Below are 25,178 nucleotides of genomic sequence, written 5' to 3'. Positions count from 1 at the left end.
GCGGGGGGGGGGGAGCGGGGCTGCGTGGGCGGGGCCGCGCCGGCGGCTAGCCCCGCCCCGCGGCGGGAGGCCGCGCCCGCTCCCGCGTCACGTGACGGCGCCTCATGGCCTCGCCCGCGGCGGCCTCAGCGCCGCCCTGTCACGCGGGCGGCAGCGGAGCGGCTCCGGCGGGGCGCGGCGGCAGCATGGACGAGGAGGGCGGCTACGGTCAGTGCGGCCGGGCCGGGCCGGGCCGGGCGGGGCGGGGGGAGCGCGGCGGCGGGGCGGGGGTCGGTCGGTCGGTCGGGGGGGGGGCGCCGCGGGGCTCGGGGGGGCGGGACGGGCCCGGCCCGGCCCTGGCGGCGCAGGTGGAGGCGAGGCCAGGCGAGCCGGTGCCCGCGTGCCCGGCGTCGGGGCGGCTCCCGCTCGGCGACGCCGGGGCCGCGGGAGCCGCCGGCAGCAGAGGCGGCGGTGGAGCGAGGGCCCGGCGCGGCCGCCCGCCCGCGGGGCCGGAGGAGGAAGCTCCGCTGAGGAAGCGGCTGCCGAAACCGAGAGCTGCGGGCGCGGCAGGCGGCGCCGTCGGCGGGCCGGGGGCTCCGGCCGCCCTGAGCCGCTGGGGGAGCCGGGCGCCCTCGGGCTCCGGCCGGCAGCCGGGCTGCTCGGCCCCCGCGCTGCGCCGGCGGCTGCTTCTCTTTCCCCTCGAGCTTTCTGCCTCGCCCGGCGCCGCGGCCCGTGGCTTCCTCGGCTAGCCGTGGGGGAAGCCCCGCCGCCGGCTGCGGGGGCGCCGGCCGCTCGCGCTTTGCCTTCGGCTGCTGCAGCCCGGATCCGGGCGGCAGCGGGCCCCTGCGCCCCCGCCGGGAGCGGGAGCCGGGTTCGCGGTGCCCGCTAAGCGCCTCGCAGACCGCTAGAGCGGGGCGGCGCGGGAGCCCCCGGCCCCGTCCGCAGCATGGTCCGCTGCCGGGGCGGTGGCGGGCTCCCTCCCTTGCACGCGTTTCCCCAGCCTTCCTCCGTCCCCTCTGTCCGAAGCACGTTCCCTCCCGCTGTCCACGAGGGTGAAAAGGTAGCGCGTGTGCCCGGATGGGAAAGGCTCCAGTGAGCTGGCAGGTGACTTTTCTTTGAGCGAGGGCTCTGTAGAGGGGGGAGGCTGCTGGGGACTGATTAGGTAGGGCTGTTGGGGTGAGGCCCCGCTGAAGCCCAGGTCTGGATGCTCTGAGCCCTGGGCTGTGCCAGCGATCGTTCTTCCGGGGAGTCGAGGTCGCCCTGGGCTCTGCTCGAGCTCGGAGACGCCGGTTCGGGCCCGCTGCCCGTGCTGGCTCACGGGCTGCTTTTTGCCTGAAACGGTTGTGTAATGCAGATTAGGAGGCTGCTGTGTCCCGCCCCAGAAGTGGCTGCGTTTGACGCTGCAGAGTTACTGTTTGAGATAAGGTATAAACACTTGGCTCTCCGGGTACGCAGCTCTCTCGAGGTGCCTGTACGCTCAGGCATTAAACATAGCCCGTTAGCTGGAGAGCGCTGCAGGGAAGGATCCTGAGAGCAGCCGCTTGATTTTTCCTGGAGTTGGCTGCAAGATGACTTGGGTCATTTTTCAGCATCAGAAATTGCCTGCTAACCGAGCTGCTTGGGCCGCAGGGTGGTGTACAGGATTTGCAGCACGGCTACCTCCAAGTCCACGCTGCTTGTCTCTCCAATGTCAAGTAGGGCATCGTGGTTTGCAGCTTCCCTAGCAGATCCTAGTGCTGTCCCAAAGCCCTTGAGCTCTGTTGGTTTTGTAGCGGACAATCTGCTGGGGTCTCTTGACATGGTGGGAGCCCTCAGGGTAGGCTCTTGCTGGTGGGATTCTGCTGACACCCGTTTCTGCCTCGCCGCGTGCACGGTACGCGACCTCTCTCCAGCCGTCTGCCTCAGCAGAGAGCAAATCCCTGGGTAAGCAGCTGACGGCACAGATGTGGGCTCTCTCCCCCTTCTCCCTGCCAAGGTGAAGGGCTCTGCTCCTACCCCCTTCTCAGCCTCTCCCCCGCAGGGAAGGTACTGAGAACTGGAGCCATCCCTGGATCGGAGCAGGTGAAGCGCTGGGATAGCAGGTGGCAAGCGCATCGGGGCCGGCGGGGCTCCGTGCTGGCCTTGGGAGACGCCACAGTGTCCGGCGGGAACGCTGGTGGAAGGAGGTATCTTGGCAGGGAATCGCCCAGGCCGGGGAAGTCACGGCCGCTCTGGCCCCTGCTGAGCGGCGGCGCCGGCGAGCAGCCTGCTGGCAGGGAGCCTGATCCCATCCCGGCTCTGCAGGCACCGGTGTCCTGAGCTGGGTCCCGTCTCGGCTCAGGACCGGCCCCAAGGCCTCGGGGTGAGGGGGATTGGGCAGCGGTGGTAATCCTGCTGCACCCAAGGGATTACTGTCCGTTCTGGGCTGGGGGATTAAGGGATTTCTCTAAGCGGTGCAGTCTCCTGCAAAGCGGCTTGTGCTTGGGGGGGCCTTGCTGTCTGTGGCGGGTGGCCGGTGCCAGGAGGTGGTGTGAGGTGCCGGAGGTTGCCGAAAGGAGGGCAGGATAACAGGATCCCCAGCTGGCGGGAGGGCAGGGGCTTCCCCACGCCTCTCCGTGGCGGCCCTGCTCCTCTCCCTGCTGCCGCCTCGCAGAGCCCTGTTTCCCAGAGGACCAGGCCGGCCCCAGCACGTCCCTTGGCGCGGGCTCAGCGGGGCTTTTCAGAGGTGGCGCAGGCGCCCGCAGCTTGCGCCTCTGCGCCAAGGAGAGCGGCGAGCGCGGGCCGTGGGAGACGCCGCTGGGACAGGGAGCGGGGAGCACCGGGACGGTGCCGGCGGGGCGCTGGGCTCGCGCGCGCTGCCGTGGCGTGCTGCCGGCGAAGCGTCCGTTTGCTCTCTCTCCCTGCCCGGTTCTCGCGCCAGCACCAGGGGAATGGAAGGATCCATCCCGGCCCTTCCCCGGCGCGGCGTAGGGTGAGCTGGGGCACGTCCCTGAGCGGGAGCCGGGGGAGCAGCTCCCCGGCAGCGTGCTGGGGCTTCCAGGGGAACGAAGACGAGCAGCGCGGGGATCGGGGCCTGCCGCGAGAGAGCAGCGCCTCGGCTCTGCCCCGCACCGCTGGGCACGGCACGTCCTGGCTCGGGAACGGCAACGGGCCGCAGACGGCTCCTGGGAGCGCGGCGCTGCGGGAGAGGCACTGAGCTGCTTCCTCTGCTCAAATCGACGTTTAGGAGCGCAGACAAGCTGTGTTGCTGACGCTCTGGAGTTACAGGTCACGGGCACGAGCGGGGCCCACGTGTCTCAGAGCTGTTGTGTCGGGCCGTCCGTGGCTTTGGGCACATATCGCTGTCCTGGTCGCGTTAGAGTTGAGCTCCGAAGTTCTCGATCGGGGCCTGAGGGACGGGGACGTAGCTTGCAGGAGGGAGGCTTGTTTTCCAGAGCCCGGTTTTCTGACGGGCCTGAGGAATCGGGGCCTGGAGCCAGCGCTGCTGTTAGCATAACGCTGGGGCTGTTTTTAAACGCTCCGCCTCACCCGGGGACCGTTCTGCTGGCAGGGCTTGAGAAACGAGCCAGGGCCCCGTGGGGAGGATGCCGTGCCGTGTGCCTGGGTCTCTCTGCCTGGGAGATACTAATTGGCCCTGCTTAAAAGCAGCTGGAGCATCCGTGACCGCACAGGGATGCCTTTGTTGCGCTGGGCCCCGGGCAGGCTGCTTGCAGGCGCTCGCCGCTCTGCGCCCGGCTCTGCCTTGCCGCGGCTCCTCTCCCGTTGCCCTTTCGCCTCCCGGTTGCTGGCGTTGCTGAAGGCCCCTGCTCAACGATGTGGCAACAGCCGCGGGGGCCTCTGGGGCAGGGAAACCGTGTGGAAACCAGAAGGTCAGTCACGTCAGCGGGAGAGCGCCGCGCAGCCCTCGCCGCCGCGCCGGCCTCCCGGGAGCAGCCATTAACCTCCGCGTTTCCTCCAGGTCAGCGCAGAGGCCCCGCGCCGCGGCGGGGCCCCGCGCCGCCGTCCCGCTCCTGCCCAGCGCCCGGCGGCGCTTCCTGCCGGGCGGCGCTCCGGCCGGCTTCCTGCCGCGCTTCCCCCGGCTGGCCCTTCCGCTCTCCCTCGGGGGCTCCTGCCTGCCCGGCTCCCGTTTCCCGCGGCTCGGCGTGTCCCGCCCGCGGAGGCTGCGTGCCGACCCAGGCTGGCGGCGCTCGCCGGCTCCTGGCAGCCGAGAGCCGGCAGCGGGGCTGTCCCCAGGACTCTGCCTCGTGCCCCGGCAAGCTCTGGGGTTTGTTACTCACGGCCGTGCCCTGCACTCGGGAATTGCTCCTGCTTGGAGAGGAAGAGCTGTCTGTCCAGTTTGGGTGCCCGTGGGTGCTTGGCAGGTTGGGAGACGCAGGTGCAGCGCGGCTGTGCCCTCTTCCACCTCTCCGGCCTGGCCCCGAGCCCCCATCCGGGCAGTGGAGGCTGGCTGCAGGCAGTCCTGCCACGAGCCGCCCAAATCCCTGCTGCCGGGGCACCGCGGCAGGCCTGGGACCTCGAGCGTGAGCAGAGTTGAAAGCACCTCCAGGCACAGCCCGCGCGTGTCCGCCGCCAGCTGCAGGGTGGCGCGTCCGCCTCGCACCCTGGCACGGAGCTGTCTCATCTGCTTTGCCTGGGGCTGGCAAAAGGCGAAGCAGGCCTGCCTGTGCAAGACGCACCGAGACAGGCTAAGCCGGTCGGGGCTGTGCCCGGGGAGCAGCTCCCACGAGCCACGCGGCTTGCGTCCCGACCCTGCACCCCGCAGAGCTCCGGCGGAGCTGGCGAGCCCGCGGCAGCACCCCATCCCCCTGCTCCCCACTTATCGCCTTAGCCCGTGTTGTGTCTTTTTATGCACCTTCCTTTTATGCAGCGATGGTTGCTATGCAACCGCCCGCTCACTCGATGCTTAAAGCTCTAATACGGAGGGATAAAACTGCTCTAAAAATATCCCGCTGCCGGCCACCCTTGGGGGCAAGGGGGCTGGCAGGGAGGCAGAGAGCCCACGAGCAGCGGGGCACTAAGGGAAGTTCCCAAACTCATTGTCCTCTAAGTGGCTTTGAGCTGCTCGGGGCCACAGCTGCGGGAGCGCCAAGTGGATTCGTTTTCAGGCAGGGAGCTGGGATTGGCTGGGGTTGGCGCGTGGGCTTCTTCAGCTGGGAGCTTCCAGTTGCCAGAGTCTCGTTCCTCCTGCTCCAGCCAGACCGGGGAATTCTCCGTCTCTCCCTGCGTGCCTCCCCTTGCCCAGCGCGAGGAGGCATCTGCCGCTGCCTGGAGAGCCCCCGGCACCGCGGATCCTGCTGCTCGGGCTCCGCGCCGGCAGGCTCGGAGCTGCCGAGCGCAGCGGGCGCCTGCCAGGCCCCTGCCTGCTCCTGCCTCCCGCTCCGTCCTGTGGAGTTGGAGCCGGCAGCCTCCTGCGCCGGATCCCCGTGGCCGCTGCGGCATGGGGACGGTCAGCGAGCTCTGTGCCTCGAGTTTCCAGGCCTTCCTGTGCCCCTCTGTGGTCGCCAAGGCAGGTAGGCGCTTCACCCCCTCCTCTCCGCTCTGTGCAGGATCTCTGGCTCCCCGGGGAGACGTGGTGGTGCCCACGGCTCCGGCTCCATATGGCTCTCGCCGACAGCAGCACGGAGAGTCCTCGTGTCCTCGCCATCTCCTTCCTGCACCACCCGGCTGCGCTGCCTGGCCTCCCCAGGCTGGGGCCCCGCTGCAAGGCACCGAGCCCTTGGGAGGACAGCCGACGGCTGGGCGCTGGGCTGCCTCGCTCGGCGCTGCCCCCACACCAGCGCCAGGCGCCTTGCTGGGGCGAAGGGTGCTCAGGAGCCTGCAGCAGCCGCCGGGAGGGCATGAACAGCCCAGTGCAGTCGGCCGGTGTGCGTGGCCGTGGCGTGTCCTGTCCCAGCTCCTCACCCTCCTTCCCCAAGCCCTGCCTTGGGCAGTAGGTTGCTGCTTAGCAGCCCTTGCTGTGCCCCGCTCGAGAGCCAGAGCAAGCGTGAGCGGGGCTGTGAGAACAGCTCGAGGCGTTCTCCTCCTAACCAAAATCTGCACAGGGCAGCGCGACACCCGAGTGCTGCTGCGTGTTGGGGCTGCCTTCTCGGGCTGCTGGCTCGTGGGAACCGTGGGTTCCTGCTGCTCGAGCGTGGGACCAGAGAGGGCGGCTGTAATGTGAGATCTGGGGGTGTGAGACTACCTCCTGCCAGTCCTGCGCCTGTGCTGGTAGATGCGGCCAAGCAGCAGGCTACGGCTTGCTCTCTAGGCTGAGGGAAAGAAAAAAGTGACAGGGCTGGTGCGGAGAGGGAGTGAGGTGTGCACGGGCCTGCGCCGTGCAGCCGCGGGGCTGCAGAAGGGCGCAGCCGGGCTGGGATCGACCATGACTCTCTGCAGTCGCGTTGTCAGCTTGGTGAGCGTGGACGCGGCCGAGCCGGTGCTCGCCTGCAGCGCTGTGCACCCCGGCAGCTGTCCCAGCTGTGGGTGCGGAGGAGCGGAGGTGACGGGGGCAGGCTGCTCCCTGCGGCTGGAAGCAGCGTGAGGGCCCTGGCCAGCTCTCGGCTCTGGATGCCCCAACTGGGCCTGGCTGCCTGGAAGGGTTTTCCCTGGAGCTGCCTGTCCCCAAACTCTTCTCCTGATGTACCTTGGCTGTCTGTGGGGAAGGACAGTGCTGACGCAACCCAGGATGTGCAGAGCAGAGTGAAAACAGGATGTGGTGGTGCTGAGACGGGGGCAGGAAGTTTCTCAGAGCCCCACGTGCCCCTCGTCCGCGCTGGGGTGCAGCGGGGCCAGGGGGAGTGGGTGTTCTGCAGCGAACACTGCGCCCTGCTGCTCTGGCACCGGCTCCTCTACGGAGCCCCCTTCAGCTGTGCTGCGGCCCCGTGGGCTGCAGGGTCAGCCCTGCTGGGGCTGTCCCCAAGGTCCGGTCCCTACTGCAGTGCTTCCCCTCCTCCAGCACTGCCAGGCTCGCCATGCAGGCATGGCATGAGCCAGAGCTGCGCTCCGTGGGCCTGCTGGAGGGTGGGCTGCAAGCATGGCTTTAGGCTGAAGGACTCTTTTGAGCCTTTTTTTTTTTTTTTTAAACCCTTCTTCCCCTGGCTTCCTGAGGGGATCTCGAGTAGGGACGGGTCCATCTGCAGACAGTGTTTTGGGTGCTAGGCGTTATCAAGTGCTGTTTTCCCATCTGTCGTGTGGTGGAGCAGGATTTAGCTGAGTCAAGGTTGTTGAGGGTCCTGCAACCTCTCCAGGCAACTGATGGTGGGACAGCGATGTGCCAAGGGTTTGCTCCCCATCCAGGTGCTGCCCAGCTGGCTCCAGGCACCCCGCTGCACAGCGGTCCAGTACGGAGCGGTGGTGTCTGCATGGAGATGCTGCCTGGAGCAGACAGGAAGACACCGGGCAGTGACCTCCCGTGGGCACCGGCTCATCTCGGAGCTCGCCGCTCCTGCGGCTTGATGCGGGGCTGTCCAAGTCCAGGACCGAGTCCTGGTTCTGGCCCCGGTTCCGGCCCCGGTTCTGGTCAGTCCGGCTCTGTGTGCTGCCACGGAGTCTGCAGAGGGCAGCAGACACCGGCGGTCCGTCCGCGTGGTCCACGCAGCCTTCCCGGCCCGTGCGGCCCTTCTGGCCCGCAGGCTGCTGAGCGGGCAGCTCACGAGGCTGGACCAGGCCACGCCGCTTCGCCGGCACTGCCGTGGGTGGCAGCTCGGCCACGAGCTCCGCAGTGGGATGGTTGGGAGAGCTGGGAGGGGGCCTGCCCACTGGCTGGTGCTGGGCAGGGTCTGGGGGTCTGCTGGGCTGGCGGAGGGCGAGGGGCTCCGGCGTCGGCGCAGCGAGTTTGAGACGTGCCAGGGCGAGCTGTGTCCCGGCAGCCCTGCGAGGCTTGTCCGAGCAGCAGGAAGGAAGGGCCGGGCCTCTCCGGCTCCCGCAGACTGCCTGGTTGGTGAGGGATCCCTGTCTGGAGAGATCGGAGCTGACATGTCTCCTGTCCTCCCTGCAGCCTCCAGCCTGCCCCACAACGGGCGCAACCGCAAGGCAGGAGCAGGAGGGGAACCCGGCCGCGGGGCCCTGGGCTCTCGCTGCCCGCTTCGCTCCTGCCGGCCGGGAGCAGAGGAGTTAAGGCGCTGGCAGGCGCCGGGCTCGCCGCGGCAGGAACAGGGTGTTGCTGATGCAGGCTCCTGGCGAAGCTGGGATGACGCCCGGCTCGGCCCCGGAGCTCATTGGCCCTGCACGGCCCTGACTCACTCCGGGAAGCACCGGGGAGGCCAGGTGTCCGTGCCCCGAAAGAGCAGCAGTTCTCCGGAGCCGTGGGCAGGTGGGCGCTGCAGATAAACAGACCCAGGGGTACGGCCTGCCGGCGCCTGTCAGGATGGTCCTCAGGGCGGAGGGCAGTGGTGAGTCCAGCCTGGAGAGGAGGAGGCTGGGTGGGACAAGGCTCGGTGGAGGCAGGTGGGGCTGCTCCAGGGTGCTGCGGCCCCAGGTGTCACAGGCTGCATGTAGTTTCAATGGATTGGGGTGGGGAGCTGGGTGCTCCCACCCCGGGTGTCCATGGGCAGGTGCGGGAGCTCAGCAGCCACTGGGGTGGTGTGGGGCTGCCTGCCCCATGCTGCTGCTTGTCTTGAGGCTGCAGGACACCTTGGGGCATGCAGGGAGGGTGGGGAGCAGGAATGCAGGGTGAGCACGGCCTCGGTGGGGAGCAGGAATGCAGGGCGAGCACGGCCTCGGTGGGGAGCAGGAATGCAGGAGAGCACGGCCTCGGTGGGGAGCAGGAATGCAGGGTGAGCACGGCCTCGGTGGGGAGCAGGAATGCAGGAGAGCACGGCCTCGGTGGGGAGCAGGAATGCAGGAGAGCACGGCCTCGGTGGGGAGCAGGAATGCAGGGTGAGCACGGTCTCGGTGGGGAGCAGGAATGCAGGAGAGCACAGCCTCGGTGGGGAGCAGGAATGCAGGGTGAGCACGGTCTCGGTGGGGAGCAGGAATGCAGGAGAGCACGGCCTCGGTGGGGAGCAGGAATGCAGGGCGAGCACGGCCTCGGTGGGGAGCAGGAATGCAGGGTGAGCACGGCCTCGGTGGGGAGCAGGAATGCAGGGTGAGCACGGCCTCGGTGGGGAGCAGGAATGCAGGGTGAGCACGGCCTCGGTGGGGAGCAGGAATGCAGGGTGAGCACGGTCTCGGTGGGGAGCAGGAATGCAGGAGAGCACGGCCTCGGTGGGGAGCAGGAATGCAGGGTGAGCACGGCCTCGGTGGGGAGCAGGAATGCAGGGTGAGCACGGCCTCGGTGGGGAGCAGGAATGCAGGAGAGCACGGCCTCGGTGGGGAGCAGGAATGCAGGGTGAGCACGGCCTCGGTGGGGAGCAGGAATGCAGGGTGAGCACGGCCTTGGTGCAGAGTGTCTGGGCTCTGCGCGCAGCGCTGCAGGAGTAGGGAATGTGTTCCTGCTGAGCAGAGCCTCTGCTGGCTTCTCCTCGAGCCTGGGACAGATGAGTGAATCCTGCTGGTGCCCTTTACTGCCCTGTGGTGACATGCAGGGTGTTTGGGGCCTGATGCAGCAATTTCCCATTCCTAGTAAGTGGAGGACGGGGGGGACAGGGCACAGCCCTGAAACCAACATCAGCGCGCTCCGGCTTGCACAGGAAAGCCTCCAGCCTGCTTGCACCAGCCTGGCACGTGGGCTGCGTCCCCTCGCGCCTTGCTCGGGGCTGGACGTGGCTCTGGCAGCTGCAGCTGTTCCCGCTGCGGGAGCGCTCGGCCCCCGCTGCTCGCGTGGAGCAGGAGCGCAGCGCGGGGCCTGTCTCCCAGCAAGGCTCCCCGTAGCCCAGCCGGTCGCTGCACCCATCCCTTGTGCCGGGGCTGCAGCAGGACAGTCTGTGTTTTCTCCCTTCCCCTGCCGGCCTTCTGCTGTGCTCAGGCTGGTAGGATGAGGCTAGTTGGCCCCTTGGGAGCTGTCTCTGCTCAGTTCGGCGCTGCAGGGAGCAGGTGCCCTGCTGCGCAGGCACCTGGCACTCTGCAGGCTGTCGGGCTGCCGGGGAAGGGTTAACACCCTCTTCCCTTCCCTGAGAAAAACACTGCGTTTGGTGTTTCTCTTCCTCTCCGCTGGTGCTGACATGGCTGGGCCTGTGTCACGAGGGTGCACGCTCGCTGTGTGTGCCTTGGGGAGCAGGGGGTCTCGAAGCGTGTGTGGGAGCAGTGCCCCACGCTCCCCAAAAAGCTCCCCGAAGCACACAAGGGGAGACGGCTCCGTTTCACCTGGTGGCACCCTGCAGCTCAAGGATTTAGGGTTTTTTCGTGTCTGGCAGCTGCCATGTAATTAAGCTCAGCCCTCTTGGAGCAAGTCTCGTCTTGCTGACGAGCCTGGCTGCAGCGTGGGACCTGGTGCGTGGGGATCGGGAGCCCTGGCTTCCCGCAGCCGGGGAAGGGGGCCTCACTTCTGCTGGAAAACGGTTCTGCTCCCTGGGGATAGGAAGATGTGCTGGAAAGTGACTTGAACACATCAGTAAGTCGGTCAATGCCCCCAGTATTTTAAGTTTAAGTAACTTATAAGCTGGTCTCATGACTTGGGGTCTGATTCATACTTCCTAGTGTCTGATGCCAAAGATATTAGGAAGTGTTCCAGTTGAGTCTGGAGGGACTGTGTCGCAAGCTTCAGGGTGACACTGACCTTTACACAGGGGTGACTTTTGCAGAGGAGGAAGCTTGTCAGAAAAACCCAAGCAGAGCAAGGACACAGCACGGAGTTTAGAGATTCAATTTCTGTGATTATACTTGCCCCAGAGGCGTGTGACCCTAAACAAAGAGAGAAGCACCTCAGGCAGAAATGATTCTTGGGTCAGTGCTGGTCCAAAAGGACATGATGTCAGCTGGATGGGAGTAAATCTGAAAGAGAAACAGGGCTTCTGCATCCCAGATGAGAGAGACTCGGGAACAGCCCCCGTGGGAAGCACTTCGGGTGAGTCTGGGCCTGCTGGTACCAAATGGGAAGAGCAAATTGAGCAGAGGTGGGAAGCAGTGGCCTGGAGACCGCATGCCTGGTACTGTGGCTGTGATGGTATCTGGGGCATTGAGGAAGCAAAGAAATAGTGTTTGGGCAGAGGAAACCATGGGTCATTGCAGACCCACCTGACCCCTATCTGGCAGGAGCTGTTTGGAGCAGGGAGGTTAGTAGCTCACGCTGGACCTGGTGAAGCACAAGGTGTTTGGCCCTGGGGGACTGGTCGGGAAGCGGGGGCAGATGGGCGTCCACCTGCAGTGCAGGAAGGCCAGGATGGGCCGGCAGGTACGGCTGGTAGGAAGGGTTGAGCCGTGGGGAAGCCTCTGCTGGGTTCTTCTCACATTGCTCTCTGGAGGGACCTTGTTTTGGTATTTTCACGAACGACCTTGATGCGGAGTACAAGTGAGCTAATGAAACTTGATGACAGAGTTGGGAGGCGTAGTCTGTCGACAGGGGTTGGGAAAGCTGCAGGAGTACCGGGGTGACCTTGGGGACAGGAGTTAACAGTGGTAGGATGCTATTTAGCTGTGCGGAGTGAGGGGTCACGTGCTGGAGAACACCAGGAATTTCGCCTGTGAGCTGTGGTGCTTGTGAGCCGGAGGCCAAGGAGGAAGACCGGCACGTACTGCCTGCCAGCCCTGGTCTGAGCTTCCAGGATGACGTGTCAGTGGGGGAGAGAGGCACCTGGCCTCCCGCACAACCACAGGGTGGTATTAATGTCGCCGCACAGATGCGGGCGAGCTTTGTCTGGAAGGGTGCGTTCGCCTCCGTCACCTGTATTTGAGGAGGATGAATTCGGAGGGGAGCAGCTGTGGAGGAGGGCTGCTCAGGCAGGCAGGCAGCCGGTTTTCTCCGGAGCTCGCCCCGGCGTGGTAGGGCGGCGATGGCCGAGTGCCGTGCGACTACGCGAACTGGCGGCTGCCCCCAGCGCTCCCGAGTCGCTGCGGGCGGCGGGGACCGGGCGCGGGCAGCCTCTGCGCGTGGCACGGCAGGGGGAGGCGAGCTGCTCCGGAGCCGGGACCGGGGCGGATGGGAGAGCCAGGCAGTAACCGGGAAAAGGCAGGACTGTTTACAGGGTGGCAGGAGGCCAGCGTGGGATGCGGCGGCCCTGCCCGGCGCGGGGAAGGAGCTGGCGGCCTCCTGCGTCCAGCCGCAGCGGCCGGGCAGCCGTGGCCCGTCCCGCGGGGAGCCGGCGGGGACGGAGGCAGCGGCGGGCCGGGGCGGGCCGGTGGGAGGGGCGGCGGGCCGGGCCGGGCCGGGCCGGGCGGGGCGCAGCCGCCGGGCAGCGCCGCCCGCCGCGCTCCGGGGCGCGGGGCTCCCTCCGGGCCGCGCGGCCGCGGTGAGTGCGGGCGGGGGGCGCGCAGGGGGCGGCCCGGGCGGAGCGCGCTGCTGCGGCGGGGCGGGCGCCGGGGGCCGGGCCGGGAGCGGGGCCGCCGCGGTGCCCCGGGGCGGCGGCTGCGGGCGCTGCCTCCTCCGTGCGCGGGCGGTGCAGCCCCAGCTCGGGCTCCTGCCCGCCGACTCCAGCTCCTGCCCCCGGGCCCCTGCCCAGCCCCAGCTCGGGCTCCTGCCCCCAATTGCAGTTCCTGCCCCCGGCCTCCTGCCCAGCCCCAGCTCGGGCTCCTGCCCCCCGACTCCAGCTCCTGCCCCCGGGCCCCTGCCCAGCCCCAGCTCGGGCTCCTGCCCCTAACTGCAGTTCCTGCCCCTGGCCTCCTGCCCAGCCCCAGCTCGGGCTCCTGCCCCTAACTGCAGTTCCTGCCCCTGGCCTCCTGCCCAGCCCCAGCTCGGGCTCCAGCCCCCAATTGCAGCTCCTGCCCAGCCCCAGCTCGGGCTCCTGCCCCCAATTGCAGCTCCTGCCCAGCCCCAGCTCGGGCTCCAGCCCCCAATTGCAGCTCCTGCCCAGCCCCAGCTCGGGCTCCTGCCCCCCGACTCCAGCTCCTGCCCCCGGGCCCCTGCCCAGCCCCAGCTCGGGCTCCTGCCCGCCGACTCCAGCTCCTGCCCCCGGGCCCCTGCCCAGCCCCAGCTCGGGCTCCTGCCCGCCGACTCCAGCTCCTGCCCCCGGGCCCCTGCCCAGCCCCAGCTCGGGCTCCTGCCCCCCGACTCCAGCTCCTGCCCCCGGGCCCCTGCCCAGCCCCAGCTCGGGCTCCTGCCCCGGACTCCAGCTCCTGTCCTGGGCCCCTGCCCAGCCCCAGCTCGGGCTCCTGCCCCAGGCTCTTGCTCTGGGTTTTTCCCAGCCCCAGCGTGGGGTCCCCGCTCCTGCCCCACCTCAGCCTCGAGCCCCAGCTTCTGCCCCAGGCTCCTAGCCCAGGCTCCTCTTCAGCCCCGGCCAGGGGGCCCAGCTGCTGCCCTGGGCTCCTGGCCAGGGCTTGGGCTCCTGCCCCAGCATGAAAGCCACAGCACAGCATGAAGCTGCAGCCCTGTTGTTTCATTTTTCTGTCCAAGCAGTGGTACAATGGGCCCTTGTTACGCCCAGAGCTTGCAGCCCTCCTCGAGACCGCCCGTGCCGAACTCCCACTGCTGCCCCTTTGGGGCTGCCGGCCGCTCTCTGCCAGGGCTGGGCCCCCCTCTGCCCCGCCAGCTCCAGCGGAGGGGCGAGCGAGGGCCTGCTGCCTTCTGCAGTGCTGGCGCTGCCGGGGAGGGCTGGAGCAGGTCCCCAGGGGCTGCGTCACACCGCCCTGCTGAGTGGGGGTGTGCGTGGCGAGGGAGAGCAGCCAGCCAGGCTTCAGCAGCCCTTTCCCTTGCATCGGCCCTGGCGGGCGGCAGGGCTGGGCTTGCCTGACCAGCACGCCTGTCCCTGCGCCCCGGCCATGGCTGGCCATGGCTGGCTGAATCAGCAGGAATCTGGCAGTGCCAAGCTGGAGCACGCTCCCCCGCCGCGCTGCAGCCGCTCGCTGCTTGGCGATAGGAATGCGCGTGGCCATTGCATTCCTTGCATGCCGGCAGGGGCACGTGGCAACCCCTGTGCTGCTGTACGGGGCCTGGAATGGGCTGTTCGCTGCCCCTCGTCCTCCGGTGACCCAGCATCTTCGCATCCACACTCATGACAGGCGCCAGGCCGCCTGCTGAGAGCAGAGGGCAGCGCTTGGACGCGAACGTGGAGCCTGGCACTAGCCTGGCTGTGAGCAGGGACGGTTTCTGCAGGCCGCATGTGCTAACCTGACCGTATCTCCTCTCAGTGCCCAGTGACTTGACCCCGGAGGAGTGCCAGGAGCTGGAGAACATCCGTCGCCGCAAGCAGGAGCTGCTGGCTGACATACAGGTACGGGTGCTGAGGGCTGTTGCAGTGCCTCTTTGTACGTGCTTCTGCTGCCCCTGCCTTGGCAGCCTGTTGCTCGGGGTTCTCTCCATGGGAGGCAGCACGTGTCACTGGGCAGGACTGTGTGCAGCCCCGTTTGGGGTCCTTTACCTGGCTCTCGGGGAAGGGGGAGGATGAGAAACCACTCAAGGGCCCAGCAAGCTGTTTTCTGTCCTGCTGGGGGAAGAGGCTGCTCTGCTCAGCGCTGTCCTGCCCATACCTGTCGTATTGCTGTATTTTGCAGGAGAGATGTGGGAGGGGATGGGTTGTGGGACTGGCTGCTCAGTGGGACCCTTGTGGCCACATTGCATGGCCCAGACCGAGGATGTGCTGGCCTGGAGGATTGCAGCTTCGGGAAACCCCCTGCTTTGCTCACTCCTTCCTTCATGCTGGGCTCTGGCTATTCTCTGTAGTATTTGCCAGCCACCTCTCAGCCCAGGGGACAGTACTGAGCTGGGAACTGTGAGTGCTCCAACTCCTTCCTCCTCCTTGGGAATGCTGCTGGTGGGACTCGCACTGCTGGGCTACCCCAGCCCTGGCTCTTGGTGCTCAGCCTCTGGAGCAGGCCCTCGAGGGGAGCATGGGGCTGCCAGTCTGGCCCACCTGAAACAGCTGGAAGGGTCTGGGCCCTGCTTGCTGCAAGGTGCCAGAGACCCGCAGAGCCCTTAGAGGAGCAGGCCCTGCAGCAGGGGCGTGGGTCGGCCGTAGCTCCTGTTTGTGCTCCTGTCCCCTTGCCTTGCCAACTCTGCTGCTCCTCTTGGCCTGCAGAGGCTCTCCTGGAATTTCTGGGGCAGAAAATTGGAGCTGCTGGAAATGCAGAGCAAGGAGAGCTGGGCCCATGGGGTGGACTCCAGCAGCTGCTGCAGGGAGCCCATGATCTGTCCCCCTGCTTCCTCATAGCGCTGGCTCTCTGCTGCAGGGCTCTGGCAGGCTGGGGAGAGGATCCCTGCAGGGGACGTGGGCCCCAGCTGGCAATCAGCATGTCCTACAGGGCAGAGAGCGCAGTGGCTTTTCCTTGTGCCCTGCAGAGCCCTGGGCTTTGCGCTTCCTTGTGCTTTGCCCTGTGGCGTTGATGTCTCCTGTGCCATCCCCTCCCTGGCACTGGCAGGGGATGTGGGGCCAGGACATTGCCCTGGCAAGTGACTGCAAGGTCAGTGCTCATCTGGGACACTCATCAGTCATGTCCATGATTAAGGTAGCAGAGGCTAATTACTGCCATATGCTGGGCACGATCTGAAAGGATTAGGAGATAATGTTGTTAACCTCTGAATCTCTTCCTTCCTGCATGCATGGAGCATGGTGCTGTGGGGGGATTAGCAACAGGGTGCAGCCAGCTCCCTCACTGCCAAATGCCCCAGGAGCTGGTTCAGCTGCAGGGCCACGCTCGGGGCAGGAGGGAAGGAGAGTCTGCCTGGGCCTCTGGATGGGGAATGGCCCCAGAGCACCTGTCTCAGAGCAGGGATGCCTGGCCTTCAGATCCCTGGGTCTCACTGCCAGCTTGCAGGGTGCCCTTGGGCTCATTCCTGCCTCCATTGAATCCTAGTCCATGGGGATGCCTTGCCTGCTCTTGGAGGTGGGAGGGAAGGGAGCTCCTGAGCCCCACACTGCCTTCAGAGCTGGGGGTGGCTGGTGGGTTTACAAGAGAGAGAGGCACCTCCTGTTCCAGCACACGTCTCTTCCCTCAGCGGCTGAAAGATGAGATAGCAGAGGTGACGAATGAGATCGAGAACCTGGGATCCACGGAGGAGAGGTGAGTCCTCTGCTATCGCAGGATCGCAGCAGCAGCTGGTCGTCGGCAGACCTGGGGCCTTTGCCAAGCCCCTTCGCCTGCAGCGAGGCTGGCCCTGAGCGCCAGCTTGCCCACTCAGTGCGGCAGCACCGGGAGACCAAGCAGCACACCTCCATCCCACGCATGCTGATGCAGGTGGCTTTCCCAGGCACTCTTAATTCTTTGAAGCAGTAACAGGATCACAGCCTGAATTGCTGCTCCAGAGGTCTGTTTTTCCAAGCCTCAGCCCCTGTCTGGCCACAGAGACTGTCTGACTTTGTTATTCTGAGCTGATACTGGCGGTGCCAGCATGGGATTAGGGGGCCTGACAGCCGATGGGAGCTGACTCGCAGCGTCATCTCCAATCACCCTCGCTCTGGCCCCACTGGGCCATAAAGGCTGCTCTCCCCAGAGCTCTACCATGCCAAGCTGCCAAGGCTTGCCCGGTCTCTCCCCATGCAGAGATGTCCTGTGGGGATGTTCTCTATGCCCAGCACCCCTTTTGCACGTGGAAACCCCAAGCCTGCCATGGGCCAGGCACAGCAGCTCCTTTGCTCTGGGGCCCAGCAGGCTGGCAGCAGCCTGTACTGGCCTGTTATGGAGCTGGGCAGAGATGTGGAGCGCAGTGTGCTGCCTTCACCCGCTGCAGTTTGTGCCCAGGTTCAATGGTGGCGGGGTCTGTGCCAACTGAAGGAGCTCAGCTTATTTTCATGTCCACGCTGACCATCTCCCTGCAGGGCTGTGCCCGAGGGGCGAGGGAGCGGGTGGAAGCCAGGTCTTTCCTCAGCGCTCAGAGCTGCTTTGTGCCTTGTAGGAAAAACATGCAGAGGAACAAGCAGGTGGCGATGGGCAGAAAGAAGTTCAACATGGATCCCAAGAAGGTACTGCCATGGTGTGCCAGATGGGGAGTGGAGTACCAGGCTTCAAATAGGGCCACATCGAAAGGGTGTTTGTCAGCCTGTCTGGGGACAGGGCACTGCTGGGGGCTCTGCCCGCTTCGTGGTCCGGGTGCCTGGCCGTCTCCCTGAGCTGGGAGCAGAGCTGGTGCCCAGGAGGCAGTGGCTGGGGAGATGGTGAGTGGGTTGATGGGGTCAACAGCAAGACCCAGAGCAGCACCTCTTGCACTGCTCCAGGGCATTCAGTTCCTGATCGAAAATGACTTGCTGAAGAACACATGCGAGGATATCGCTCAGTTCCTCTACAAGGGAGAGGGCCTCAACAAGACTGCCATCGGTGACTACCTGGGCGAGAGGTACATTGGGCCAGGGACGGGTCTCCCAAGGGTGCCCCGGGGTCAGGGTCACAACATGAGAGATGAGACACAGCAGCTTTTTGAGCTTCTAGGGCAGCCCTGCCAGCTGAGTGCAGGCATAAGGTCACAGGCATGTCCTGTGAGCCAGCAGGGCCTGGGGCTGGCTGCGGCTCCCTAGCAGGACAGGGGGCTACTGGCCTGGCACAAGCCTCCTGCCAGCCCCTTGCTGAGTGCCAGGGCTGGCTGGTGGGCTATGTGACCTGTAGCTGATGCTTGCAGAAGGCCTGTGCGTGCACACCAGCGCAGGACTTGTGCCAGGACATAGCTGTAGGTTTCCCACTCACAAACAAGCAGAGTCTGGGACAGGGCAGGGAGAGATGGGGCCCTTGTGCAGCTCGACAGTCACAGGCCTGGCTGATCATGCATCCTTCATGCTCTGGCTTTGTTCCTGCAGGGATGAGTTCAACATCCAAGTTCTGCATGCCTTCGTGGAGCTGCATGAGTTCACCGACCTCAACCTCGTGCAGGCCCTGCGGTGAGCGAGGGGCTGAGGCAGGGAGCTGAGCTGTATCCCGCGTGGCACTGCCTGCACCCCGGCTGGGGAGATGGGCAAAGGGCTTGCAGTGGGGCGTAGTGGTGTGAGCGGGGCTGGAGGGCATGTGGGTCTGGAGCCCCTAAAGCAGTGTGACACCTTGCTGTCCACAGGCAGTTCCTATGGAGCTTCCGGCTCCCTGGGGAGGCTCAGAAGATCGACCGAATGATGGAGGCGTTCGCCCAGCGGTACTGCCAGTGCAACCCTGGGGTCTTCCAGTCCACAGGTGAGAGGCTGCCTCAGCACCCTCTCCCTAGCCGTCCGGCACTGCAGCTGACTTTCCCCCTCTGTCCCTGTAGACACATGCTACGTACTCTCCTTCGCCATCATCATGCTGAACACCAGCCTGCACAACCCCAACGTCAAGGACAAGCCCACAGCGGAGCGCTTCATTGCCATGAACCGAGGCATCAACGACGGGGGGGACCTACCTGAGGAGCTGCTCAGGGTGAGGGACAGGGTGCAGAGGGCCAGGGGTTGGGGTGCAGAGCCGGCTTTTTGCAGGGCTCCCGGGGGGCAGAGATGACACCATGTGTCTTTGTATCAGAATCTCTATGAGAGCATCAAGAATGAACCCTTCAAAATCCCTGAGGATGACGGCAATGACCTCACCCATACCTTCTTCAACCCTGACCGAGAGGGCTGGCTCCTGAAGCTAGGTGAGTGCTGACAAAGGGGAGGACGTGACCCGGGGAGGACAAACTCTCCCCTGGGAATGGAGCTGGGCCATGGGTGCAAGCCACCTGCCTGGAAGCAGGGCCCGGCGCCAGGGCTGCCTGCACCTAGCCTTCTGGCCCAGCTCCTTGGAGTGGGGCTCTGCAGAGGAGCGGGAGGCTGCAGACATGGGCTCAGCTCACGGGGAAAGCGTCCGTACATCCAGCAGCCCTCTGTCTTCCCTGGGCTTGGCAGGACCGGAGCCGCAGCTGACAAGGCCCCGCAGCGTGGCTAGGTGGGCTTCCCAGGAGATTCTGCCTGCGTTGCCCGCTGTAGGATGGGCAAGTCCTGGGGCACAGAGCTGGTAACAGGGTCTGACGTCAGAGCACAGAGACCACAAGGCCCTTCTCGTCACCGAGTCACAGCCATGTCCTGTTGGAGCAGGCCCCAGGGAGCGAACGGCGAGCTGCCCCCAGGCTGCGTGCGTCCCCCTTCCATGCCACAGACCGGTCCCTGCCTCACCTTCCCACAGCATTGTCACCTCCGCATCCCGGCTCCACATGCAGGCAGCATGCATGGCATCCCCGCGGCCCCACTGCAGAACCCCAGCTCTCGCAGACCACGAGCCGTGCCCCACGCCTTGGCTCCTGTGGCTTCTCATCTCGGCAGCTGTTAGGGGATTTTCCGCCTGGGTTGAAGGAGGAAAGCGGGAGGGAGGTGGGTGCTGGCAGGAGCAGGTTCTGGCAGCAGCCTTTCCCTGAGGCTCTTGGTAGGGTTGGGACTCTGTCCTCTAATTGGGGGGTGTTTCTGCTGTTTTGCCACCCCCTTGCGACTGGAAAGGGGCCCTACCCCTTCACATGCTCTGACTAGAGCAGAGCGCTGCCCCGCTGCCAGGCAGGGCTGTGCTGGGTGTTTAACCAGGAGCCGTCCACCTCCAGCTCTGGGTAGGGAGGACATGGGGGCCCTTGGAGAGCCGCAGACCTGCCTCTCCCGGTCCTGAGCGAGCACAGTGCAGAAGTGCCTCGCACAAGGGCAGGTCATCTCCCACCTGCACTGGGAACGTTTGCAGCTCAGGAGGTCAGAGAGGCCATCAGAGCATCCCTGCGCCCCCGTGGGCACAGCCGCCATGCTCACGGCAGCCCCCAGCCTGGCTGCCTCGACTCCAGCCCCACTAGTGGGGGCCTCCCACCCCGTGAAGGGCTCCGCAGGCGGGAGCATCGGGCCTCCCTACCCAGGCACGGCCCCAGCCCTGCCAGCCGGGGCTGGGGGGGCTGTGCACCCTTGCCCCGCGTCCCAGCAGAGGGGAGTCCAGCCCTGCAAAGCCACAGCGAGCCAGGCCACATGCTGCCTGCCCCGGCGGGCTCTCACGGCTTCCCTGCTGCAGTCCTGCCCTGCTGCCACACACGCGCGGCCACTGCGCGGGGCGAGGGGGGTTGAGTTCTTTGGGGTTTCCTTTTTTTTTTTTCCCTTTTTTTTTAATTTTCTTTTCTCCCTCATTTGTATGTTTCCATGATTTTGGCTCTTCCTTTCCTTCCCCCAACTCCAGGAGGTACGTACCCCTCTCCCCCTGCTCTGCTCACACCGCTGGGGCTTCGTTGATTTCTTTCCTTTTCGTTTTTAATTGCTGGTGATTAGTCTCATTGCTGCTGCTGCTAACCAACCGCACCGCCCCGGGGACCTCGCCTGCCGGAGGGGAACAGCCCCGCTCCCCGCGGCCACCCAGGGCAGGGACGCTGGCTGGTGGGCCTCCGTCGACGCCAAGTGCTCCTCGAGGCCCGCCGGCCCCCTCCACTGCCCCAGCCCCGCGGGGCGCACCCCGTGTCCTGGGGGATGAGATGGGACGGGGGGACGAGGCCAGGCTATGGCCGCTCCTCGCCCCAGCCAAGGCGCCCACCTCTCCATGCTTCGCCCTATGTGTGCAGCAGCTTGGCCCTGCGGGGTCTTCTCCTCTGGCGCTGCAAGGGGACGGGGCCTGGTTGGGGTGCGTTTTGGGGTGCCCTCGTGAAGGGCCCCCAGCCTGTGCGCACGGGGGGCCTGGGGGCGCTGCACGCCTGGAGATGGCTGGGTGCAGCGCGGAGGAGCGCAGGGCGCCCCTTTGCAGCGCTGCCCTCCCGCGGGGCCAGGACGTCGAGCCTGGCCGGGCAGGCACGGTCAAAGGGCTCCGTGGCCCTGCTGGCTCCCGGGTGCCGCGCAGCCCTGCGGCCAGCCCCGCCGGAGCCCTGTCCCGCTGGAGACCCTGGCCGCCAGCCGCCTCCTTGCCCTGTGCCCTGAGCTCCCTGCGCAGCCGGGCGCTCGGCGGCCTCTTCCCATCCACCACCTTGGGTGAGGACTGGGCCTGGAGGAGGGCTTGGGGGGAGCCAGAGCCAGGCTTGGGTTGTGGAGGGTGGGGGCAGCACTGCAGGGTTGGAGAGGATCGCCCACAGGGTTTTTTGGAGGGAAAGGGTTGCTTGGCTCAAGGAAGGCATATGGGGTCTTTTTCTTCTAGGAAACGCTGGCACCAGCCTGGCTCTGGGGTAGGGATTGGGGTGCGGAGCCTTTCCCAGTAAGGGGCACCAGCTCTGCCCAGGTTGAGGGGTGGGGGCAATAAGGAGGCATGGGGGCTTTGCAGGGGAGATTGGGCTGTGGCAGCCGGGCTGGGCTGGGGGAGATGAGCATGTCCCCCCCCACCATGCCCACGGTGCCTCTTTGCATCTGCGCTGGCCCCTCCTGCTGCCCTCGGGGCGGCACGGGGGAGCTGGGCTCTCCCTGCCGGTGGCAGGGGGCCGGAGCAGGGTCCGGCGATGCCGCAGCCCCTGAGCCCGGGAGAGCAGCCAGCTTCTGCTTTCGGGGTGGCAGCTGCGTAGCTTCCTCAAACTGAGCGTCCGCGAGCCCCAGCGCTGGGCTGAAGCAATTGCTGCAAAACAGAAGCCCCTGCACTCCCTTCCTGCGAGGCTGACTCATTGCAAATCCCTCTGACCGCGCTGACGTGTTTCCGCGAAGCGCTCTCACTTCTGGTGAATCAGCGTTTTCAGTGGAAACAGGCTCAGCGCTGCTGGCCCAGCCCTGCCCTCCCGCCATCCTCCGCCTCCATCCTCATCCGTCTGCTTTCCGCTCTTGCTCGTGCCCTGCCCGGCGTGGTTTGTGCTGCCTGCTGCTGCTGCTGCCGCCCCGGCGCCTGCCCGGGCGCCCCTGGGGCTGGCTGGCTCTGCTTGCGCCCGGCGCCCAGACGCTTGTTTGTCCTGTGTGTCCTTGTCGTGGGCTCCAGCTCTGCCATAGCCTAGATGTGCCCGCGAGCTTCCCGCCCCACGCCAGGCGAGAGGCCCCGCGCCCCAGCCCCGCTTGGCCAGGGCTGCGCCCAACCCACCTCTCTTTGCTCCCAGGCGGCAGGGTGAAGACGTGGAAGCGACGCTGGTTCATCCTGACCGATAACTGCCTTTACTACTTCGAGTACACGACGGTCAGTCGCCCTGGGGCGGAGGCGGGCCGAGCTGGGGCAGGGAGGGACGCCGGATCCTGCCCAGCGCTGATCCGCCCGCGTGGCGCAGGCTGGGCTCGGCTTGGATGAGGCATCCCAGGCACTGAGCACCGGCCTGGGCGGTGGGTCCGTGCACCTGCAGGCCCGGCCGCCTGCCTCCCGGCGCGCTGGGGTGCCGGTGAGCACAGGGGTGCAGGGTACAGACCTCAAGCCGGGCAACGCTAGAGGGCTGTGCATGGGGATGTTCGGGGAGAGGGATTTTTGCAGCTAAAGTCGCCCTTCTCTGCTTGACCCTACCAGGATAAAGAGCCCCGGGGCATCATCCCCCTGGAGAACTTGAGCATCCGTGAGGTGGAGGACTCCAAGAAGCCTGTGAGTGCCCTGGCTCGTCCCCAGGGTTGGGGGAGCATCTCCTGGTGCTTTGGTGGTGGCAGGAGCTCGGGGGTGGCAGGGAAGGGGAAGCTGGGGGGTGCTGCAGCTCCCAAGGCCAGCACCCTGGGAGGCAGGACTCTGGCCAGGGGCTGCCCGCCTCGGCATCCTGGCTTGGTAGCAGGGTGTTGCTTGGGGCTGTGGGGCACTGGGTGACGGTCACAACGTGTCCACCCCCATCAGGCGTTGGAGGTGCCTGTGCCCGGGGAGCGCTGCAGCCCCCGTGCTCGTGTCTGGTCCCTCCTGGGGCCTGGGGCTCCCTTTTGGAAGGGCAGCGGCTGTCTCTGAAATATCTCCTCCCTCCCCAGAACTGCTTCGAGCTCTACATCCCCGACAACAAGGACCAGGTGATCAAGGCCTGCAAGACGGAGGCGGACGGGCGGGTGGTGGAAGGGAACCACACAGTGTACCGGATCTCCGCGCCCACCCCCGAGGAGAAGGAGGAGTGGATCAAGTGCATCAAGTGAGTGCTGCCCAGGGAGCTCGCGGCCTGGCAGCGCCAAGGCCCCGCTGCCGCTCTCCCTGCGCTCAGGAGGGCAGCGCTCCCCTGGGCTTGGGGCGCCCTGCAAGAGAGGAGGGGGGAACTGGCTCTCCATTCCCAGGGGCACGGAGGGACCTGCCCAAGGCAGCCGGGCATGGCAGGCCTGCACCTGGAGCTGCGTTCAGCTGGCTCTGTGGCTAACTCAAGCCCTCGTTCTCTCTGCCAGGGCAGCGATCAGCAGGGACCCTTTCTACGAGATGCTGGCTGCCAGGAAGAAGAAGGTGTCCTCCACAAAGAGACACTAGCAGCCTTTGGTGGCCCTGCAAGACCTGCGTGTCCCAGGCGGCGCAAGCGCCTGGAGACGGAGCGAGCCCGCTGCGGGACTGGGGCCTCTCTGCAGCCTGGCCCTCTGCACCCAGGACCTAGCTTCAGCTTCGCAGTTTCTTTACTATGGGGGGAGAGCGGGGGCACGGGCACCTCGGTGGGTCTGACCCCCCGTGCCGTGACTGCCTCGTCTCCAGGACATCGTCTTCGTGGGCAGAGCAGCCTCCCTGTAGGCATGAGCAGGGCTCGAGCTGGGACGTCCCTGCGTGCAGGGAGCCCCGGTCCTCACCCCCGGTCTGCGCGGGGCTCGTCTGCAGGTTGGGAAAGGTCATTTGTGAGTACTGTCCTCCCGGTCTCGCTCGGCCCGGCTGGGGTTGAGGGGCACGTTAGGCATCCTTCCCGGTCCGGATGCACGTGGCAGTGCCGCACGGGAGGCAGGCGCGCTCCGGGGCCGGGAGGCAGCGTGAGGAGCCCCACGCCGGCCCGACTTCCCCCCCCAGCACTCAGTCCTGGAGCCCTTGGGGCGTCCCATCCTGGGTCTGCACAGCCGGCAGTTTGGGGGCCTGCAGGGGCGGGGTGAAGGGCAGTGGGCACAGGGTGGCTGGGAAACGGCCCCGCGCAGGCACCACTCCTGGCCCTCGTTGTAGAGGGCCTGGGTCTGTGCTGGGCTCCCCGGCGCTGTCGGACCCTTCCCAGGGGCACGGTCCCGGGGGTTTGGGGCGGGAGCTCGTCACCGCCACAGCCCCGGTGCTGGGCACGGCCAGGTCCTCGCCGGCCGCGGGGTCCAAGGGCCAGAACCCAGATGAGGGTCCCGGCTGGCAGCCGCCGGCGCGCGCTTCCCGCGGCAGCAATCCCCGGGGCAGGGGCGGCCGCGGGGACGGCCATCGTCTCGCCCGCAGCGTGAGCCCCCGTTCGCAGGTGCCACCGAGCAGGGCGGCGCGGCGGCTCCGCGGGGAGCCGGGGCTGGAGCCCCACCGCCCCCTGCCAACACCCGTGTCTGTCCTGCTCCCCCGCCGCCGTCGCGCACAGGGCCCGGAGAGAGGCGCTTCGATCAGTATTAGTCTATTTATCAGAGGTGTAAATATTTCTGTATAGTTTTCTCCTTTTAGATTATTTTGTATGTCGGCGTTGTTCTGTGCAGAGACCTCTCGCCGGGAGGGCGGCGGTGTGGCAGGAGTTTTTTATTCTGATTCTAACTTTTTTTTTTTTTTCGCCACGGCCTTGTAAACTAGTACTGAGGATCTGCAGCAAATAAACACCGAACCTGCGCTCAGCCTTGGCGCTCGTGTGGTCTCTGCGCGGGTCTGGGCAGGGCAGGAGCCCCCCCGGGGTGCTGTGCCGCCGCGAGCCCCCGTGTGCACGGCTGCAGAGGAAACCCGGGCGCCCCGCGCCGAGCCCCTGGCCCACGTCCCTTCGGCCGCGGGCCGCGCAGCTGGGCTGTGCCGCGGCTCCGGTCTCCGCACGTGCCTGTGCCCCAGCTCTGAGGACCAGTTAGTGCTTCTGCAAGCCCGAAGACTTTGGGCCCTGCAGCAAAACCACATTGCTTGCGGAGAGACCCCAGCGGTGGGACGGGCGCTGGCAGCCCCGGCCTGGGGGTGGGAGGGTTTCGCTCCTGCCCGGGGCAGCTGGGGGGCTTGGAGGAGCTGGGGGAGGATCCGGGGGCTCACGCGTGTGCTGGCAGTGCCGTGGCCAGCACGATCGTGGTCTGAGAGCGCCCAGCAGCACCCGTTGCACCAGCGCGACGGAGCTGAGAGACGCCGGGAGCGGTGGGGCACCCACCTGTGGGACAGGGTCCTTGGCCAGCCCCCCGCACGCAGCCCAGCCCTCATCCGGCGACTGCCGGATCGCAGAGCACCCAGGGAGGGACGTGGGACCCATCCCCGCATGCCCCCAAAGCCCTTCCTTCCCCCTTCCCGCCCGCTCCGGGTGAGCGTGCGCCCATCCTGGTGCTGGGCCAGGCTTTAGGGCATAAATCGCGGAGGTGACGCCAACGGCGAAGGGGATCGTGGTC

General features: G+C 66.5%; 1 protein-coding gene across 7 annotated transcripts; it reads left to right on the top strand.

Annotated features, from left to right (window-relative positions):
• Positions 1-74: 74 nt before the first annotated feature.
• CYTH1 (cytohesin 1) lies at positions 75-24,440 on the top strand. Of its 7 annotated transcripts, none has more exons than XM_068913458.1 (13): positions 75-207; positions 14,095-14,177; positions 15,899-15,963; positions 16,796-16,862; positions 17,115-17,233; positions 17,688-17,768; positions 17,939-18,051; positions 18,125-18,273; positions 18,373-18,484; positions 21,839-21,915; positions 22,234-22,305; positions 22,671-22,825; positions 23,070-24,440. In XM_068913458.1, exons 1-13 carry the CDS (start codon positions 105-107, stop codon positions 23,146-23,148), a joined length of 1,275 nt encoding a protein of 424 aa, XP_068769559.1. In that variant the 5' UTR covers positions 75-104; the 3' UTR covers positions 23,149-24,440. The 7 variants fall into 7 exon arrangements, with proteins under 7 accessions (XP_068769559.1, XP_068769561.1, XP_068769556.1 ...); XM_068913455.1 differs by lacking the exon at positions 75-207 and adding an exon at positions 5,355-5,468; XM_068913456.1 differs by lacking the exon at positions 75-207 and adding an exon at positions 8,048-8,327.
• The last annotated feature ends 738 nt before the right edge of the window (positions 24,441-25,178 follow it).

This window comes from Struthio camelus, chromosome 19, assembly GCF_040807025.1.
Source record: "Struthio camelus isolate bStrCam1 chromosome 19, bStrCam1.hap1, whole genome shotgun sequence".
Classification (NCBI taxonomy): Eukaryota; Metazoa; Chordata; class Aves; order Struthioniformes; family Struthionidae; genus Struthio; species Struthio camelus.
Note: the sequence above shows the minus strand (reverse complement) of the source record. Positions and strands in the feature narration are given on the sequence as shown.